Source organism: Phoxinus phoxinus (assembly GCF_949152265.1).
Source record: "Phoxinus phoxinus genome assembly, chromosome: 12".
NCBI classification, from domain to species: Eukaryota; Metazoa; Chordata; class Actinopteri; order Cypriniformes; family Leuciscidae; genus Phoxinus; species Phoxinus phoxinus.
Window position 1 is genome coordinate 15,794,398 of NC_136887.1, and position 21,417 is coordinate 15,815,814.

General features: G+C 39.3%; 2 protein-coding genes across 2 annotated transcripts in view; both read right to left on the minus strand.

The window, feature by feature from the left end:
- Positions 1-21: 21 nt before the first annotated feature.
- On the minus strand, positions 22-9,266 carry mtnr1al (melatonin receptor type 1A like). The gene is made up of 3 exons (XM_079630533.1): positions 9,163-9,266; positions 8,390-8,708; positions 22-1,367 (listed from the first exon to the last, which is right to left on the minus strand). The coding sequence occupies exons 2-3, from the start codon at positions 8,652-8,654 to the stop codon at positions 598-600; spliced, it is 1,035 nt and encodes a 344-aa protein (XP_079486659.1). The 5' UTR covers positions 8,655-8,708; positions 9,163-9,266; the 3' UTR covers positions 22-597.
- A 7,290-nt stretch (positions 9,267-16,556) lies between these two features.
- fat2 (FAT atypical cadherin 2) overlaps positions 16,557-21,417 on the minus strand; it is a 51,823-nt gene continuing 46,962 nt past the window's right edge. The window contains exons 23-24 of the mRNA XM_079629952.1: positions 20,224-20,729; positions 16,557-18,574 (exon numbers count right to left, since the gene is read on the minus strand). Coding sequence (XP_079486078.1) covers positions 18,114-18,574; positions 20,224-20,729 — 967 coding nt within the window. The 3' untranslated portion in view covers positions 16,557-18,113. The remainder of the gene's footprint in view (positions 18,575-20,223; positions 20,730-21,417) is intronic.

The following is a 21,417-nucleotide window of genomic DNA, read 5'->3' on the forward strand; positions in this document are numbered from 1 at the left end:
AACCTGAAAATTCTCTCAACAAGCCTCCTGATAACTCGTCCGACATGCTCCATTAGCACTTCAAATATTCACTAATTGTTTTGTTAGATCTTTCTACAATGTAATCAAATATTTAACATGTAAATGAGACCCTGCCGTGATCAGGACAATAATGCTGAAATTAAAAATCACATAGGAAGTTTAAAAGAAATAGCATTTCAGATTATTAAATGTATTATATTTAAACATTACATTTTTAGGCATTTTAAATCACATCAAACAATATTTTAATTAAAATAGTATTTAAAATAAACAATATCAGAGGTTTTGCTTAGTTTTGTGGCACCATCTTTTACATTTAGATCCCAATTAAATATTTAAATAAGAACTTATTGTGTAAATGATAATGTAAACAAGAAACTCAAGTTCAAACTGTGCAAATTTAAGCATGTACATACCGCGACTCAAAATGTGTCCATATTTGGTATAACAAAATTCAAACTATAAAAAATATTCAACTGACAAAAGATGCATCATTGACTTAAAAAAAAACAAAAAAACATTTGAATAACTTACGGATTTTAAGAATGACACAGTGCTTGTCTCATTGTGCATAACTCAACAATTAAACTTGAAAATAGCAAGTACAATCCTTTTATACTCTTTTCGAAAGTTGTGGTTTAGCACTCCATATATAACACCATTTAGGCAGCTGTTGAAGTATGCCATGAAGTAGCTGGCTGTGAAGAGCCATTCTGGTATATCTTGACCCAGTCTGGGTTGGATGGCGACCGCCAGGCCTATAAGGTTCAAGGGAGCCCAGCAGACCGCGAACAGCACAAACACCACAAACATGGTGAGAAAGTTCCGGAAGTCATGAGGCTTGATCTTGGGCCGACTGTCGGGCTTGACCCGTCTGCGGACCTGTATGACGAGGATCCAGATGCGCAGGTAGCAGTATGTGACGATGCCGATGGGCAGAATGAAGTGTACCACCACCACCGTAATGGTGTAAAGCGAGCTCACTGATTGGGCGAAGGTGCACGAGTAGACGCGCGGGTCGTACTGCAGAGACTCCACAAACCAATTGGGGACGATTGCCAGGACAGTCAGCGCCCAGACCAGCACCACGTAGCATACTGTATTCTTGTTGGAGAAGAGCTTGTCGTACTTAAGGCTGTGGCAGATATAGCAGTAGCGGTTGATGGCGATACCTGTGATGTTGAAAATAGAGCCGATCACGCTGAGCCCCATGAGGAAGCCACTGATTTGGCAGTGAATATCGCCAGCGATCCAGCGGTCATGGAAGATGGCCGTTAGGACGAGTGGGTAGGGGTAGATGGCTACTACCAGGTCTGCTATTGCCAAACTCACCACAAATGCATTGCCTGTAAGGACGAGAGAGAAAAAGATCACTGAAAACAGGGTGTACAGATATTTTGTGTGGAGTTTTCTTTTCATTCTCTTCGAGAATATTACATATAGGCCCGGAAACAAACTCAAACATAGAAGGAAAGGTCTAGACATCACGGTGCAAATGGGCCTTTAAAAAACAGATAGCTAGCTATAAACAGTTGCTTCACGGTTATGCAAGATTAGTCCTGATCTCATGAGAAAACGCAACTGGTGGCAAAACGAATGAATTCGCACAATGTGATTTGCACAGAAACTTGCGATTTCAGTGGGGTGTTAGCAAATCCTGTGAAAACATATGAATGAGAGAATTCATGCTAATTAGCCAACAATTCGCCAAAACATTATGATTAGCCAAGAGAGAGTGTTGACAATATCATATCCCCCTCAGGATCCTATATTCTCGATTCCACCTAATCCCCAATTCCTGCAACACATAGTGGGTGAGATTATGATACATTGTTTTAGCTATTAAAAAGAGCTTTTCTTAACCGGACAGTGCTTTGTTTTGGGGAGGCAGTGGCTCAGTGGTTCATTTAGGTTGTCCACAAACCGGAAGGTTGGTGGGTTCAATCCGACCAAGTGTCGAGCAAGACACCTAACCCCAGCTGCTCCCAACGAGCTGGATGGCACCTTGCATGGCTGACAATCGGTGTATGAATGAGTGAATGAATGGGTGAATGTGAGGCAATATGTGAAGCGCTTTGGTGGCCACTGGCCATGGGTCTGTTGAAAGCGCTATACAGTATAAACGCAGTCCATTTACCATTTTGTTAAGCTAGTAGGCTAACGTTCAAAAAAGTTAAGTGTTTAATTTGACCATTTTCAGGTTTACTAATGTGTTTATCCATCCATTACCTAAAACACTTGTCCTTTGTTGGGCTGTGGGTATAATGTGATGTGTAATTTAAAAGCATCAATCTCAAGATTAAGAATAAATACACCATAAAGTGATTTCTATTATTTCTACTCTGAATAAACATGAATTCAAAATGGTCTCAGTCATTGGATCCTGTGCAATAGGATCTTGCGTGACACTGCCATGACAGTAGAAGAGGACAATGTGCACCACTTCTCGCTATAGCGCCCATTGTGGAAACACTAAAAATGCAAGGATTGACAGTTTTTTTATTTGTATAGTATTTTTTACAATCCATGTTGTTTTAAAGTCATGTTTGCAAGTTTTGCGCACTTCACCATCTGGACCCAAAAAGCCTTAAATTCTGACTTTTTAATTGCAAAAACGTTACGAATAATTTGCTACAAGGCATGTCAAAAAAGAAGAAGCATCCGTGAACAAAGAGACCAGATTTCAAATTGCGTATTCATGCCATTGAGATTATTTTATCCAAGTGTTATAGACAAATTTCAACATGCAACGACTCATTAAATCAAGCATGCAAAGTTAGAAGTATTTGCATTCATATGCTTGCCTTGTGTATGTTTCAGGTCTGATTGTAATGCAATAGAGGAACCGCAGAACACCTGACTGAACACGTGAAAGAAGCTTGTAATCATACAAATCATCTCATTTAGCATTAACAGTCTTATGGGGTGATAAAATCTCTTGTCGGCCTCTGTTGTGCGACTGATATTAACTTTCATATGTGGATTATCATTCTTTACTTTGCACTAACTTCAAAACCCAATCTGTGTGATAAGCCCAAAACAAATAGACGTGCTTGAAATGAGTCACAAACACACCTTATGTGCAGTAAATATCAATATCAAACTGTGTGTAGACAAATCCAGGGGTTTCAAACAATGACCTACACGGTATAATTGGATCTTGAAATGTTTGAGGCTTTGAGCAATGTCTTCATCCTCCGTTACACTGTAGCTCATGTAGCTAAAGATGGTACACATTATAAAACCAAAGATTGCCTTTCTTCTTTAATGAAAGGATTTGCTAGTTCTGTGTAACTACATGAACAGGCTTATAAAATCTAACGAAACAATTAAAACGTGTCAATGCCTGTAGAGCACTTTAAATATATTCGTTTTTTAGTGCTAGTGTGGCATCACTTATGGGGGTTGACTTTCATAATACATTTCTGATTAACAGCATCACACTAATGAAATAGTTTTATTTTGAATTTCAATATCTATTTAAAAGGCGCCTTTCAACACTCCAGGTACTAGATGCTGCATTAAACAAGTGCTGCATTGACTTCTGCATCCACGTCTGTGACTGGAGGCAATGAATTGAATTCTTTGAATTGTCAAGCACGTCTCACATCCCCGCAATTGGCACAATCTCCAACGTGTCGGCAGGGCTCGTACGTGAACAACGCTGTTATTGCAAATGATATGAGCCCTCCTATGCCGGTATCATATTTAACATTTTTTATAGTTTAGTTTACTTTCAGGTGTTTTCTAAATTGCTCAAACCAGAGTGCCATATCTTCTGCTTGCCAACTCAATCAATCAGCAACTTAAGAGAGCAGTAGTTGTTACTTTATTTGCCACAACAGTGTTTCATATTAAAGGGATTGGTCGGAGTAATTTCAACCTAGGGTCCTTTGCACCATGACCTCGAGCCAAACACCCCCCCAGAAGCTTTTTTTCCCTTGGTCGAACATTAATAAAGTTAGAGCTTATTTAGAGATGTCAGCCGAATGGCTTAGTGCAGGCGCTAATAGATGCAAGGTTGTATCTCGTAAATTACCCCACTAATAATGCCAGAATGGTACCAAACTTCTACAGTAGTATAAATAGGTTCTCTACTCATAAAACAAGGCATTGGAAAGTTTGTAAGTACATCAGGAGTTTATTTAAATAACACATGCCTGATGGTTTATGCTACCGCTAAAGGTCATCGTGCAAAGGACCCTAGGTTGAAATTACTCCGAACTATCCCTTTAAGGTAGAGCTCAGCTTTCTGAACAGGTTAATGGTGCTTCTCCTCAGTCATCACAGTGCAGAAATCGGGGACAGGTTTGCATGATTTACTCCAGATTCAGTGATGTGGAAAAGTTTATGTAGTTACAAAGGTGTCAAATGATATGAAGACACGATGAAGTGCTGTAATTCTGGTTTTGTGGGTTTGTTAAAGTTTTTCTGTGTTGCACAAGTAGTACTACACAATTACTTCACTGATCACCTTGCCTTGCTCAACAGATATCTGTGATGACAGGACACATGTAAATTCATGCCTGCAGGCTGTCATTCTGAAACAAGCTTGCAGTGTTGTTCTGCGAGTTCAGATAGGTGATCAAAGTAGACTTTTTACTGATGGATGTATGTGATTTTTGATGGACTGGATTGCACTTCATATGAACTCTGCTGTCGTGAAGGTACTTTCTGTGGTCCATGTTGGCTTTTTCTCCATTTCTGTTACCTGATGGAGTTTGGGTTCCTTGCCACAGTTGCCTTTTGCTTAGTTGGGGTTTAAAAGACACTTCAATATTCAGTAATGTTATCAATTTTACCGTACTGACACTGTCGAATGAGGAAAAAAAACTTGAACTGGATTGAGCTGGATGATGCCACTATTGTCTTCTGTAGAGCTTCTTTACAGCTCAGATTGAATATGTTTCATAATTGATGAATTTTGCAACATTGAACCTTTTATTGAACTGAACTGACCTGAACTGAATCAACATTGAACTGACTTAAGCTGAATAACAATACTGTTGTCTTGTTTTAAAATGTATGAACTTTACTTTATTGAACTGAACTGAATCAACACTGAACTGAATTCAGCTGAAGAATGACACTATTGTCTTTTTAAAGCTTCTTTACAGGAGTATTTGCATTTGTCTTATATTAAAATTTGCATCATTGATTCTGTTATTATCATGTTTGTTACTGTGAAGCTTTGAAACAATCTGGGGTGGGTTTGTACAATGACGTAAATCACTCTTTATCCACCATTTGAACATGTCATTTGAACCACATTAGTTCAACAATATAGGACTGTCGATAATGGCATCATTTGCAGGTGATGGAGTAATAATTGCAATTAAAGGCAGGGTAGGCACATTTTGTTCCAGAAACATTTTTTTGTTATGCTGGTTAAAAGTCTCTTCACATGCTGATAGCAATCACTAAGTTAAGTGGTCTACAAGTATTTATACGGTTACATTTTAAATGATGTTATCATGCAGTGTGCGTAGGCTATACTTTATTTCAATTATGTATGTAGTTCGTTCAGTCAGCAGCTTTCTCCACAACATAACTTCTCTGAGATGCTGCATAGTGAACTGAGGGCTACTTCATTGTTTTTGTTCCCTGCCGTTTTTCCTTCATACTTCATACTCCGGGATTCCCATGCATTTATGCACATGCGCACTCTTAAAAAACAGTGCTGATTGTTGACACGCAGAGAACTACGAGAGCTGTAGTACCCATAGATATCATATAATAAAGGCTAGATGTCTCGTCCACGTTGCTGGCCAATGGAGGTCGACGTCCGCACATGGCGGCCATCTTGCCACAGGGGGCTCGCTCACTCGTAACATTGTGTTTTAATGGTACATGTACTTTTTAAATAACCATAACTTGCTCAATTTTCTACCGATTTTCAAACGGGTTGGTTTGTTATAAACGTCAGAGATGTAGTTATGACACTGCATACTTATGAATAATTATAATATTATATATTTCAACATGTTCAAGAATTACAGCCACGTTAATAACGTTTGTAAGTAACCAAACCGTTTGTAAATCCGTCAAGATTTTAGCGAGATAAGAGGATTTGTGTTCGTGCTGATCACTCACCTTACTTCAGATACCACAGTACTCGCCAGAAAGCTTCCCTGTGACAAGATGGCCGCCGGTGAAGTCGTTCGAGACTCCGCCTTAAGACATAGCCTTATATGGATATCTATGGTAGTACCAACCACGTAAGTTTGCGACGCTTTTCGCGAATGTTTGTTGAAACTATGGTTTCGGGAAACACCAAATCGTTCAACTGCAACTTGAGACCATAGTTGGCTAACAATGTTTTTGGGAAACGCACCCGTCTGCTATTTAAATAAATATGACGACTTCAATGTCAGTGGAATGGAGGTCAATAATATTTTACATTTGTGAGCTATAAATACATTTTTGGATATTGATAAAAATGGAAATGGGAGACAAATTGAATTTTGTCACTTGTGCGTGACTCAGTCTAAAATGTCAGGACCTGTGATGGAATAAATCATCACATTTATCCCATATTAGCTTTGAGATCCACTATCTGTAATGGATCTGCCCTCACTGAGCATCAAGTGAGAAAAGTACAGCTTCACCCATAAGTGTTTAAAATGAAAACACATTTAAAGCCTAGAGCTATATAGTGCCTTATAGAGAGTATTTTCTGGTCATTGCTATACACTGCAAAATGTCCTATACCAAATATATATTTTTACACTTTCAACATATTGAGAAGTTTTTCTTTCAAGAAAAATTTTTTTTCCCAGTAGTGCAAGAATAACCTATATAAATAATTAGTGTTTTCTTCTAATACGCAGTTCTGCTTAAATGTATCTTATTTTAAGGATGTTTAGATATTTTTCACTGAAAGCATGGTGAAAATACTGATACAATAAAATGTTGTTTTGCCGTGAACTCATGTCAAAGCTAAGAAAGAAAAAAAAGAGAGAAGGGATTCACCAATAGATCATATGAGGTGCAAAATGTGATGGTATCTCTAAACAAACACACACATCACATTGCAGCAAAACACTAGAGCTCTAATTACTGGGGGTGTGTCAGCAGTTCATGAACCTCTCTCACTGTTAATGGCTTAGAGGAAACATTGACAATACAAACCACAGTTTGTTTAGTATTGTTCCTTCAGGGTGTCTAATCAATAGAAATAAACATCCCATAAAATGATATTTCTGTGTGGAACTATGTTATCTAAAAGACTGCATGTGTTGTATTAGAGAATTAGAAGATCTATACGTGTCTGTTTAGCAGGTTTCTGCAGTTTCAAGCTCCGTTTGAAACTTTCTTTCTAAGAGATAATTAGAAAAGATGATCAACAGTTTCTCATTGGTTGTATCTTTTAAAGGTCAATCATTAGTTGGTCAGACAAAATGACTGCACATTAGAAACACTTAAAGTTTAAAAGGTCAGGCTGGGCTGTGCTCATGAGATAAGACCAGTGGCCGGAGGTAGATTGAGATGTTGCAACTCACACCACAGACTAAAACTGGGAATGTTAGCAGAGCAGCAAGCAGAGGCATCCATAGAGCAGCTGACACCACCATGCTTTTGTCTTTTCAGTTTGACGTCTCATGTGATCATAATGGTCTGGAAAGCATTGATGAGTCGATTACTCTGTGTCTGAATCTTTAAAAACAAAAGAATGAGCAGAGATAACTGATAGTCAGTTATTGGTAGCCTATTTTAATATCGGGTCAGTGAATAAATATTACCATTTGACACAATGGGAAATGATGGTGATCACAGTTTGTTGTGCAACTTGTTGTTTGCATAATTAATTGTTTTTCAGCCGTTCATTCTCAATAAAGTTTAACAGTTAAACAGTCAAAACAATGATGAAAAGTTGTGACAATTTAGCTTGCAAAACAATTGTGCATAAATATTATTAGTATTGCATTATTATTAATAATAACCTATTATTGTTGTCGATGTTAGTAGTAGTAGTAATATTATTAGTTGTAGTATTAAGAAGGAGTTGAAAAAGATGAATTATTAATAATAATGGCTGGAAAACATTTGTATTTTAAGAAGAAGAAAATGAAAAAGATGACAAATAGCAACTGCAGGGGAACAAACAGCCATTTGGTTTGCTGGTCTTACTGGTCAGACTGCTCTGTTGTCTTGTTTTAGAGGTATTTTGGGCACTTTTATTAGTTGCTCAGGTTTAAAGACCAGCATAGGTGATAATAATAAATATTCATAATGCTTTTTTGTTTTTGTTTTTTGTAAACTGTTCATTTATTTGCAACTCTAATAATGTTACTTCAGAAGCGTATTGCCAATAAAACACAAATAAATAAACTGTCAGCATGATGAATTATAGAGATGAGACATTTACCTGCCTTCCTGAGCTTTCTGTTTCTGAAGACTGATACAATGACCAACAGGTTGCCCAGAATATCTACTATAATCGTAGTGATCAGAACACTGGAGAGTAAAGTCACCACCCAGGGGAAAGAGAGGTACTTGCTGTCCCGATTTCCTGTCGAAATGTTTCTCAAAGGGGCGTCCGTTCCCTCCACCATCCTCAATTCATCATTACAGGGCAGCGGTGAGGGGTCCAGTCCTCCGTGCCACGGGTATCTTCCGCGCAACGGGCGCATCCAGACACCGAGCTGCTGCGGGTAGTGCTCCAGTTCAGTTGTGCGCTCTTACAGCTGCCATGGAGGGATTTCGAGTTGATAAAATGGAAAGCAAAGCAGGTATTACATCGTAAATCAAAGAAAAATAGTACCGTGTCAAATAAACATGCGGCGATTCAGACTCGTTTTTAGACATAAAATCCCGCTTGACACGCGAAGGGACATTTGTAATCCAGCGTCTCTTTGATCGATCATGATAACTTATGAAGCGCGTTGTGCTTGTCAAGACGTCCATTCATAAATGTGATTTATGTGCACATAATATAGCCTAAGTCGTGTTCATTCATTCACTTCTTAACCGTGCGTCCGTCATTCACAATGCTGCCTCCAAGAAAGCCGACAAGAAATGAATAGGCTACAAGAGTGGATAAACACCTCCCAAACTTCAAAAGTTCTCACATCGTCAGACGCAGTTGGAGATCCAGAGACCTGTCTCATTGCTATCCGCATGTGCTCTGACTTGTGTTACCTTCGTGTGAAGCTGGATGCTGCTGAGGATGCTCGTGCTGATCATGTGAGGGCAGCTGGTGACTCCAGCCCGCAGAGCGCAGTTAAAGCTCACTGTCGTGTCCCAATTAGCAGGTGTACACGAGAGAACACTATAACCACAATGCGATTTATGGGGGGAGGGGGTCGATCTGACCCTTAGGCCTAAAGCTGCCCTTTAAATGTTTGAAACGAAAGTAGCTATATGTTGGGGGTCTTGGAAGCCCATTTCAGCCACATTCGAAATATAAATCTTAACCCTCTGGTGTCGTTCGGTCATTTTAAACAAAACAAAAAATGTTGAAAACTCTGTGACTTTTCTGGCAGTCACTATGTGACAGCAAAAAAAAAAAAAATCACATTTGTGTTGTTTGCAGTCAGAAACGATCACTATAAGAAAATAATTAATAATTAATTAATTAAATGCAATGCAGAAAAACGATCTCAGTGAAGGGGTTACTGTCTGTTTGTTTTGATTTCTGTTCTGTTAATTAGTTTAGTTCTGTCTTTCTCCGCCCCCTGCCTGTTTGTTTATATGGTTTCTGATTTGATTTGAGTTTCAGGTCAGCTGTGTCTCGTTAATTAGTCTCATTAGTTGTCCAGCGTCAGCCATGACGTCATTCTCTAGCACTACCAGGAAGTAGGGGAGAGCGGGGCACAACCTAACGCATTTTGGTTTTGGCTCAATTATTTAAAAAATAATTAGGTTAGAGTAATCTTTTTTTTACACAAGAAACATACACATCTCTGCTACAAATGAACACTTAAAGTTTTTTTCTAGGACCTTCCATTTTCGTACAGTTGCACTGAAAGTGACAGAAGTGCAAATGTTACAACTTACCCCATATGCGGGGTTAGTTGTAACAGACAGAGGGGTTAGTTGTAACACTTGTGTGTAACACACATAATTCAGTACTATTTTATCTGTATAGTTTGATATTGTTTGTACATCTGTATAGATAAATATCCATACATCCATCCCTCATCCAATCATCCTTCTATTATGGATCAATATCATGGATAGAGATATAGGAAAGGGCTGAACAGTTTTGCATGCAAAATTATTCTTATTATTAATAGTAACAGTAATAATAATAAAAACAAGCTTAAAATCACATTTTAAAGTGTTTATTACATGAAAACAGGCAATATTTTTAATAAATAAACAAGTGATCAATATAGTAAACAAATCCCATAGCCTACAATATTGTGAACACTTGGCGGCTTAGTTGTAACACTGTGTTACAACTAACCCCGCTGTGTAAAAAATATTTTAAACCTAGCTAACAGTTGCTAGGAGTTGCTGACATGTTTCAAAATGGTGCCATGTTTTAGCCAACAAGACAGTGATTAAGGCAATATAAAGTTAGATTTGGTGACGTACACACACAACTCAGAAACAGAAAAATACGTATGATGAAAAAAAATACTTAGATGGTGTCAAAACACTCTTTGTCCCGTATCTTCACAAAATATTACCAAAACTTTTCACAAATCCAGGGGAGACCGTCTTCTGGCAGCGAGAGAAAAGGAGCGTAAACACAACACGCGTGACCCTGAGTAACTACGTAAAAGGTCCGTGTTACATTTAACCCCGCGTTAGGTTGTGCCCCGCGCTCCCCTATAAAAGGGGCGCCTAGAGAACATGTAATCATGGGACTTCAGGGACTGTTTCACTGACACTGTGAGTTACGAAATTATGACTGGTAACAAGTGCTTTAAAGTGTGCCGACCCGTGTGAGAGGTTTCTCACACCTGGTGACACTCACAACCTATGTGTGCTTTGTCTTGGTGAAGAGCACACGTGCTCGGTTCTTGAGGGGGGTGGAGTGCGCAAACTGTGAGCGTTTCTAAATGAGCTCACCTACGAGTTTGAGAGATGGGTGAATCTCTCACACTCTTCGGCGGGTGCCGAGAACGAGCTGCTGGGCTGGGATGTGCTCTCTGATGCATCCTCTGATCCAACAGCCAGTGCTCTATTGGCTTCGATAGACTTGGGTGTGAGTATGGCAGGCCTCCTCTTCTTTAGAGTCTTCCTGCTGAGGCCTCTGCTGCCCATAGCCCTGTGGAGGCGCTATACGTCTCTAAATTCGAGACGGTGGTCAGATCACCTTCCTTTAGGATGGCGTCATGTGGGAAGGCCCTATTAGAGCCTCCATGAGGCTGTTTTTCCAAGAAACGTAGATAGTACACCCCTAGTTAGCAGGGTATTTCTATAGAGTGCTCCGTCTCACGGATAGCCGCAGAGTAAGCCTAGCACTCTCCTGGGTCGTTATGCAGAGTACTTCACCTCTGGTTGAGTTTTTAGCAGGCCCTCACAAAGTTTGGGCCTCTATACTCCCAGTAGGCAGGTGTCTTAAGGTGATGGGCTTCCAGTTAGCCTCCCTCATACGGCCAGGCCACCCCAAGGGCAGACTCTAGTACTCCCCTTAGTCTAGGGTCGTTATGCTGAGTACGTCTCCTGCGGCCATATTACTGAGCACATAAAGATATCGTAGACCTCCTCTCATTTGAGAGTTGTCATGCTGTGGCCTCCATCCTCAAGAGTTCCATGCAGATAGATCTGGTCTCTGCATAGGAAAGAGACACCTCTCTTTAATTCAGAGAGTTGTGTTTAGGCCCTTCGCTTCTTTAGCTCTGTGTTGTGCATAGCTAGAGCTTAGCTGGTTATTAAAAGGTATGGTAGGCCTCCTCTCCATTAAGAGCCTTAAGACCTCCACGCAAACAGCCTTCCAGATAGAGCTAGAGAAGTGGTCCCTCCCTCTCTGAGGAGGGGTTTTCAGGCCCCTCGCTCCATGAGCTCCAGTGGTAGTCGAGCTAGCTGTCCTAACTATATGTGAGGCATCCATGCATTCAGCTTGGTAGGTAGAGCGAGAAAGGGGTTCTTCCTCATATCATGAGTTGCTCTTAGACCCGTCACTCCCCTCGCTCCCTGAGCGGCGTAGCCGTCCTCTAGCATGTGTCAGGCCTCCTCTCCTTCGAGAGTCATCCTGCTGAGGCCTCCATGCAAACAGCTTTGCAGGTAGTAATACAGAAAAAGGGCTCTCTCAATAACTGAAAGTTGTTTTTAGGCCCTGAGCTATAGTCTGAGCTCTGCCTTATACATTTTTCACACTATGAGAAAAAGCTCTAGAGACCACATTGGTGTAAGTGTGGCAGTAAATGCTCCAAGAGTCATCCTGCTGAGGCCTCCGCTTCCCATAGCACTGCGAAGGAGCTATCGTCTCTGGCTAGAGACTGTGGTTGAGTAATGAAAAACCTAAACAGGTTGTTGGCTTCAGCGATAGGCATGATGGCCTCCCTGGTATGGGGGTTGACATTGGTCCCCCCGACAGTAGCAGGCTAGGGCCTATAGGCTCTGGGCCGTACCCCCTTTAAAGGAACCCCTCTCTAAAGTCGGGCTGCGGTATCCATGCCCTTGAGCTGGCTCTGGGTCAAGTCCTTTGTGTGAAAGCACAAAGCTACTTCCTCGCTTAGCATGAAGCTCGGGCAGTGGCCATAAGGAGTAGTGCTACTGACAGCCTGACGTGTAAGCAGTAAGAGGTTTTAACTCGGAGTTAAAGGTGTTTTGTGCTTGGAAACAGACATAATTGGCGAAGCATCCCCTCAGCATGGCAGCATGGGTAGGTCGTTCCCCTAGCGCTTTGACGCAGTCCGAGTTCCCTTTCGAAAGGGAACGTCTCAGGTTACGACTGTAACCTATATTCCCTGAGAACAGGGAACGAGACACTGCGTCTGGATGACGTTCTCTAGGCGACCCTTTTATACTTCCTGGTAGCGCTAGAGAATGACGTCATGGCTGACGCCGGACAATACGATTGTCGCGATTATACAGTATTTCAGTCATCAGTCACGTTGAGGCGTTCCCCTAGCGCTTTGACGCAGTGCGAGTTCCCTGTTCTCAGGGAACATAGGTTACAGTCATAACCTGAGACGTTTTGTTTGTTTAATCATTGTGGATGCTCTGCTTTTGTTTTGTTTTTATTTTGAAAAGTAAAGTTATTGTTGCTAAACTGAACTGCCTCTCCTCATCTCCTTAATCTGGAACGTGACGCTGATCTTGCTGAAAAAACGACCTGTTTACTTTAATTGTAATATCCTAGCAATCCCATTATATTGTTTTCTAGGTGATATATCACAAATAAAGCCCGCACTGGAATACACATTCTCCCTTCTTCTTTCTCTAGATATCGTCAAGAAAACAGTTTTGATCAATTGGAAAAATAAAACCACCACCACACAATGGCTACAGTTATTAATAGACCATAATAACAAAGAAAAACAGATGCTATTTTCAATCACAAATGACCTACATTTATATATATATATTTAGCACCATTGCTGCCTCTCTAAACATTAGCACGGCCACATGATGGGTGAATTAATGGCCTGCAGCGATTACATAGGTAAAATATATGCATCAAAATTACTGGACATTGTCCAATAATAATAATAATTGGAATTATATAAAGAAGAACAATAAGACCATACTTTCAATACTTTGCATTTTCACACTTTTTTTCCTCTTTGTTTGTTTGTTTGTTTGTTTGCTTATTTGGCTTCCTCTTTTACTATGCATTTATTTTTATTTTTTGTAAGTTAGATTGGTTACACTTTATTTTGATGGCCCACTTTAGACATTCTACTAACTATAACTAACTTTGGAACTACACGTCAAATAACTCTCATTAAAGTATTAGTAGAGTATTCATAGACCATAGTAGATTCTTAGGCTAGGGGTTCGGGTCAGTAGAATAAGTTAAAATAGTTGCAAAGTTGCTTATAGTCAGTGTGTTTGACACAAAAGAGGGTTTGTTGGAGGAGCATCACAATAAATAGTTAGACAGTGAGACTTAGTTGACATGTTGCAAAGTTACTTAGAAATATTAGAGTGTCTAAAGTGGACATTCGAAATAAATTGTTAATGATTATTTATCTGGTATTTGTATTGGTGTATCTGTTTGTATTGTTTTGGTAAAAAAAAAAAAAAAAACATAGGTGAGGGCTTTTTGGCTCGTAATAAGCTGTCAGTAATGGTACATTTTCTGATATATTCCACCGCCTCAACATCTGTCAGTCTGCCAGGTCCATAAATATTTGATCCTTTATGTTGTCATTCTTGGTTGGTTTATTGATAAGTTTATGACAGCGTAGTGTCAAGGCATGTAGGAGTACATACACTCTCACTTTCTTCATAATATTATGATTCTGTGTTGAAGATCAAATGTTTCTTTTTATTTTTCAGATTTCTTTCCCCCCTTTTTTTATGAAACTAAGTACAACAATTAAATTTCATGATTAATGTGGCCACTGATATGTCCAATATTCCATGCTCCACCATGATGCCATGTACTACAGATTGAACATCACCTATCAGTTTCCAAACAGACAAATGTGTCAAATCTGAAATAAGTATGAATTCCCTAACATACGGTCTGTCTCTCGCACCCCCTCCCCCCATATTTGCACGTAAGTTGTGGGCGTATGATTTGCACTGTATTTTTTCCCCATAGTCGATGGCTTCTCATCTCCCCTCTTTTCATAAAGCACCATGAATGCACTAATCTGAGAGTACACAAACCACTGCCGGCCTCCATCTGTTGACCCAGAAATGGCTGGGGGTCACATTAATAACCAGACTTTTTTGTTTGCAGAGTATGATGCTGAATGCAAAGCAGTGTGCGGTGCTCTCCAGCCACCGTATTTAACAATCCAGATGTGAGCGAGTATTACCCATATACGTAAGACGTAAGGGTATCCACACACACAGGGTATCCCTTTAAAAGTATGACTCGCTGCTTCGTACCAGTATGTGTGTGTGAGTGAAATGGTGTTTTTATGGATCTTGACTGGCATCTGAATAATGCTCAATGGCAGGGCTGATTACAGACATTTGGTCCACAGACGAGTTCACAAAAGGTTTGTATGAGGCGACCCTTTTATGCTAATGATCATCCTGGATGAGCTTCTGCTGTGAATCGCGCAGTCTCTTGATCAGTTTTGTACTGAATATAGGGAGGTGCTGCGAACAGCTGCACGGTTGTTGATCATCTTTTCACAGCATCTAATTGTGGACATTAAAGTCACCATGAAATCAAATTGGACAATTCTTTTTTTTTTATGGAATGTTGCTGTATTTGTCCATGCACATTTTTTTTTAATTTTATTTTAATTCATGTGCTGTTTAATCTTTTATTAAAATATCTTCCCCTCACTCTTGCAATCTCTTGTGTTTACTGACACGAGGGCGGGATGACCTGTCACTCACATAAGATCGACCAATAATAACCATCCAATCAATTCTCCAGGGACAAGAAAGAAAGAAGAAAAAAAATCTTTTTTTCTTGTTCGAGATGTCATGTCACCTGGATAACACGTTCAAGATGAATTATGGTAGGCTACTCAGTGTTTTTAGTTGACATTTATTTCCGAAACCCTAAAGGGTCCTCAGCCGTGAGGAGATTCCACTGCCTCAAGACAGAAGTATACATTATGGGACTGCTCCACTTTCACTCGTACATAAATCTTGTGAAATCTCTGAGCTACAGTAATTGTGGTGAAGCCCCCGGCGAGCTGAGTCGCAGCTCCTCTGAGTGTTGATCGCTTACGTTCTTCCATTATACTAAACACAGTTTCTATGTGTGAAAGCTAATGAGTCTCCCTCATCCATCGCTAAATTCATTCTGAGATGTCTGGAATGGCAACAACAGGGATGCCCTTTTACTAAAAGTACATACAACTAAAATATCTATAAACACAGCATTGTAATTAGCTATTAAAAAAATGTAGGTGTTACCAAATAAAGCACTTTTTTATAAATTTATATGGTAAGATTCCTTAATGTTTGTGAAATTATTCTCTTATGCTCACCAAGGCTGCATTTATTTGATCCAAATATAGTACAAACTGTAATTTTGTGAAATATTATTACAATTTGAACAGTCTGATTTCTATTTGAATATATTTTGAAATGTAATTTATTCTTGTGATGCAAATCTTAATTTTCAGCATCATCCACTCCAGGCTTCAGTGTCATATGATCCTTCAGAAATCATTCTAATGTGATGATTTTTCTCTCAATAAACATTTCTTATTATTATCAGTAAAAAATAGTTGTGCTGCTTAATATTGTTTTGTAGAAACCGTCAAACATTTTATCCAGGATTTAGTGATTAATGGAAAGTTGAAAAGAAACTAAAATAGAAATCGTTCATTATAAATGTCTTTACTGTCACTTTTGATCAATCGATCAATGCATTCTTGCTGAATAAAAGTTTACATCTTTTAAAAGAAAAAACTAAATCAAACTGACTCCAAGCTTGTGCATTTTTGAATCCTTAAGCAATGATATAATAAATTCAAATACAACACAGTGCATTCTGTATATTAAACATAACTTTATTTCATATAGTTCATAGTATTTTCTACAGCGATGGGAAATGGCAAAGACAACACAGGTTCTCTCACAGAGGAACTCATTTTAAACATGGGTTTCATCCCACATTTTCAAAATATAAAAAAAGAAACAGAAAAAAACAAAAATCCATTTGCACATACCACACCCACTGCACAAACATCCGGCAGATCAGAATAACAAATACTCGCAACAGCTGCCATTAATATGTACATCAACACTGCACTATGTCATTTGAAACACTATAGACTAAACACTACAGTCAGTGAGGGAAGGAAGCGGTTTCATTGAGCACATGCAATACAATTTGATGACACATGCACCCGTCTGATAAACGAATCTCCAAAGCCTTTCACATTCAGGTCATCTTTGCATCCAATAAGATCTGCTGTGTTGGGATTCCCTATTCATAACTTCTCAAAAAAAAAAAAAAGTACACTAAAGATGACATCACTGTTATGAACAGATCATAGACAGAAGCGCTTTAGAATATAAAATGCAGCAGTTGTTTGTGATTTACACACACATTTCTTCAATCAATCTAATGTCTTTCATACTTTGGCAGTATTTTTGATCTTTTTAATGATTAGTAAGCATTATGACGGTCAAGAAGCATAATTGAGCCATACGAAGCTGCATAGGGATTTCTTATGGCCTTGTTTGATTGAATTGGATGACTGTAAACTCTTGAAACTGCATAACATCTGCAGTACGAGAAGCTAAAGCCAACGCATAGTTCACATGTAAAATTACTATTCACCAAACACAGCAATTCATACACATCTTAACAGAACAGCCAAATTTCCCAACAACCAATTGGCACATCCACTTGCGGGGGAACTACATTTGATATTTCATGAACATACATGTAATATTTCACATTTTGTATTTAATTTTTGATCCAGCAGGGAACCAGCCTCTGCTTCAGTCGACTGTACAAATCAATGTAACCACTATACTGCTGTCGCAGTGAAATGTGCTTCTATATACCCTGCATCACTAAACACGTTTACTGTGGCACGCTTGGAAATGATTCAAATTTCATAGCACATTGCTTTTTGTCCTCAAAGAACACCACACCTTAGCTAAGTTTACAGGAATGATCATCCGTCCCACAGCTCGCATCCAATCTGATAATGACATGCATCACTACGATCAGTCATTTAACAAATGTGCTAATAACAATATAGTTTTCCCAACCAAACCGGACGGGGTGCGATTGAACTCGCAATAACAAATAAGGGCGCATTATCTCTAGACACTACTGACGTCATTTACAGTATAACCGCACTGTAGACTTTTTAAAGGTCATGCAATAATTCTACAGATTTGTAAAGGGCAAAACAATGAGAAAAGTCGCATTTCACACAGATGTATTTGTTTTCCCTGAAAGTGACTATTAATACTGATAGTGCTTCTGTGGCTTTTAGCCAGTGAGCTTCATATACTATATGCACGAGACAACCTTCCCCTCTATAACCATACCTCTTTAAGCCACCGCAGACTCCTCTTTCTGTTGCCTAGAACATGACCTCCTCACAGCTGCCGTAGTCACTCTCCACCATGTCCGAGCCAGTATAACTGCGAGCGGTCCTTCTAGTGGATCCACCGCTGTCCGCATAGGAAGGCTGTGCCACGCTCAAACGCACACTGAGCCTCTTATGGCTGCTGGAGACGTTGTCCAGGCTGCGAGTGTGCTGGGTGCTAGGGTAGTAGCTTATGGCCGTGTACTCATTAGGGCACTGAGACCTGGGCAGCGGCAGCCCGTCCGGCCCCAAGAAGTCATCTAAGTTCTGGTTGCTGTAACAAGGGGGCAGCGGAGCACGGCGGTCGGCCCGGTCCAGCGGGAAAGGGAAGCCTCCGAAGCGAGAGTTCCTGCGCGACTCTGTGGTAGTAGATGAGTAGGTGCTTTCCACAATGTCAAACTGTGGGAACGCTTGAACGGAGGGTCGGCCATAGTAGTCTGGATCAGCTGGATACACTGTGAATGAGAATTATTATACATGGATTATTTGTTCTTTTAGCTATGGGTTGCACAGATTTGATGATTGGTTCTGCAAGTGGTAGATGAGTTGGGTCTATGTCGACTAGTCAGACCACATGACTGCCAGGTGCACTTGTGCTCTAGTAATACAAATTCTGTCTCAAACTTAATTTTCATGATATGGTCGATGGACAATAAATGGCCTTGTCCGAAAGTTTGGGGTAGGTACGTTTTTTTATGTTTTTGAAAGAAGCTCACCAAGGCTGTATTCATTTGGTCAAAAATACAGTAAAAACATTACTATTGTGAAATATGATTACAATTTCAAATATCTGGGTTCTATGTGAATATATTTTAAAATGTAATTTATTCCTGTGAAGGCAAAGCATAATTTTCAGCATCATTACTCCAGTTTTCAGTGTCACATGATCCTTCAGAAATCATTCTGATATGCAGCTCAAGAAACATTTCTTATTATCTATGATGAAAACAGTTGTGTCTCTTAATATTTTTGTTAATTTTAGTGCTTCCTTGCTAGTGCTGACAAATCAATTAATGAAAGTTTTTGTTTATGTAATATATGTGTATACACACATTGTATATATTATGTGTGTGTGTGTGTGTGTGTGTGTGTGTGCGTGCGAGCGTGTGTGTATATACAGATAGTCTATATGCATATATAAATGCGTAAACACACATATACATCTATATAATATGTATGTATACATATAATAATAGATATACACACATATATTATCGATTTGACAGCACTAGTTCTTATTTTGTCTAAATGTATAAAGAAATAAAAACGTAAAATTAAATTAAATCAGTAATATTAAATGCTACAAGAGCATTTAGGCATCACAACATTATACTGTACACTACAGTATGAGATCTGCTAATGGTTATTTTAGCAATTTACAGTTAAGTTATTAAATGATTTATGTTTTCAAAGATTCACTTTAAGTGAGAGTTCGATGATGGCAATGGTAATCTAAACAATTAAACATACAAAATATGAGCCAATATTGACCACATTAAGAAATCTCCACTATCAGCTGACACACCAATATATTGTGCATCTATAATGGCAAGAGCAGAAAATTCCTCTCACTGCTGAGTGGCATTCATTTTACTGTATATTTGAAACCAGAGTCTTCCACTATATGCGAGTGGGATGTGACAGTTTTTTGCACTGCTTATAACAGTTATGACAGTCTACTGTGTTGAATTCACGCACTGTCCATCAACGCAATAGTGGATATGGCAGAAACAGCAGACACACTGTACAGTATATATGAGTCAACTGTACAAAATTAATAGTTGTGCAAGCCCTACTTTTAATATGTACTTTAATTCTCAACTGTTGCAAAACTGTCCTTGAGCACATCACAATTTTGAAAGTGCTATTGACAGTTTTTAAGCCATAGCTTTTAAGGAAAGCATCACGTGGAGAAACTCTCAGTGCCGCAGAAAACAGAAGATATAATTGAATAGGACCCGCACATGCTTTTCCATTGACCTGCACGAGCACACGCAGCTATTTGTCCTCCGCCTCTTTCATCTTTCATGATGTGACTAAATTCTAAATTAAGTGAAGAGCCTTTAGAAGCTGGGAAAATAATCAATAAAACTGTAGTTCTCACCTTCGTAGTCATGCTCCCAATTGTTTTTCCTAATAGAGTCGTTGTCAGAGCTGGTGGAGGGTGGAGGAGGTAGATTGGGGGCCACACTGCAAATCACAGGACCCTGAGGCCTCTGAGAACGGGATCCCACCTGAGGGCAGAGCTCCCGCTGTTCACGAGGTTTGAGTGAACGGAAAGGACTGTCCGGATCACATACAGAGCCAATCAGAGAGCTGACCTCCCTGGGAGAGCTGATCTCGGTTTCTTTCGTCATCCTTTTGGGTGAAGTTGGGAAGTAACCGTTGGAATCTTGCACGCAGCCGGACTTGTGCTTCTTTTTGCTGACGTAGCGTTTTAGGATACACACAAAGGCCACGATGAGGAGGACAAGCCCCAATATGCCTGCGCAGATCTCTGCGATTTCCACATAAAGATGGGAGGTGTTGCGCTCACAGTGGATGGAGCTCCCCGCCGTTGAACAGGCGAAACCATTCAGGCAGGGATTTGGAGAGCACGCAATCTGACATCTGCAAAGAGAAGGAACAATTGACTCAATGTAGGAGTGTGTGAGTGGGCCACACTGATCTAGATACACTCAAACTCTGATACCACAGCTGAATAACTATACAATGGAAATAGTATATATTAATATCTTCCTCATTCTAAACGTCCAGTGTACCAGATGCATTCTTTTTAAATGCGAACATCAAGCGAACTGGGTGTTTTGCACAACTCATCAATGAATAAATGGGAATGCAAATTAGCTTGTGTAATGAAAAAGTAACTCGGATATATTGTTGTAAATTTAAAAGTAATGCATTAGTTTACTAGTTACTTGCTGATTACATAACTCACATTTCTTGCAATCTGTTACTCCCAAAACTGGTTAAGACATGTCGAAAAAGAAATATGTACATATATATATTTTTTTCATATAACAATTTCGAGTGAAAATTTTATGGATTTTAGATGGCATTAGATGGCTCCAGGGAAAAAATGCATTATAAATAATACAAAATAAAAACAAATTTATTTATTAAACACATTTTAATCAACATTTCTCACTATAATTACTTACTATAATTTTAAAAATTACTAATTATGTAGTATACATAGTAAATGTGCTGTTATGTCTTGCAACACTAATGAAAATAATATTTTTTTTACATGAAAATTACAATAATATCAGATATCATGCGTAGTGTACTGGACATA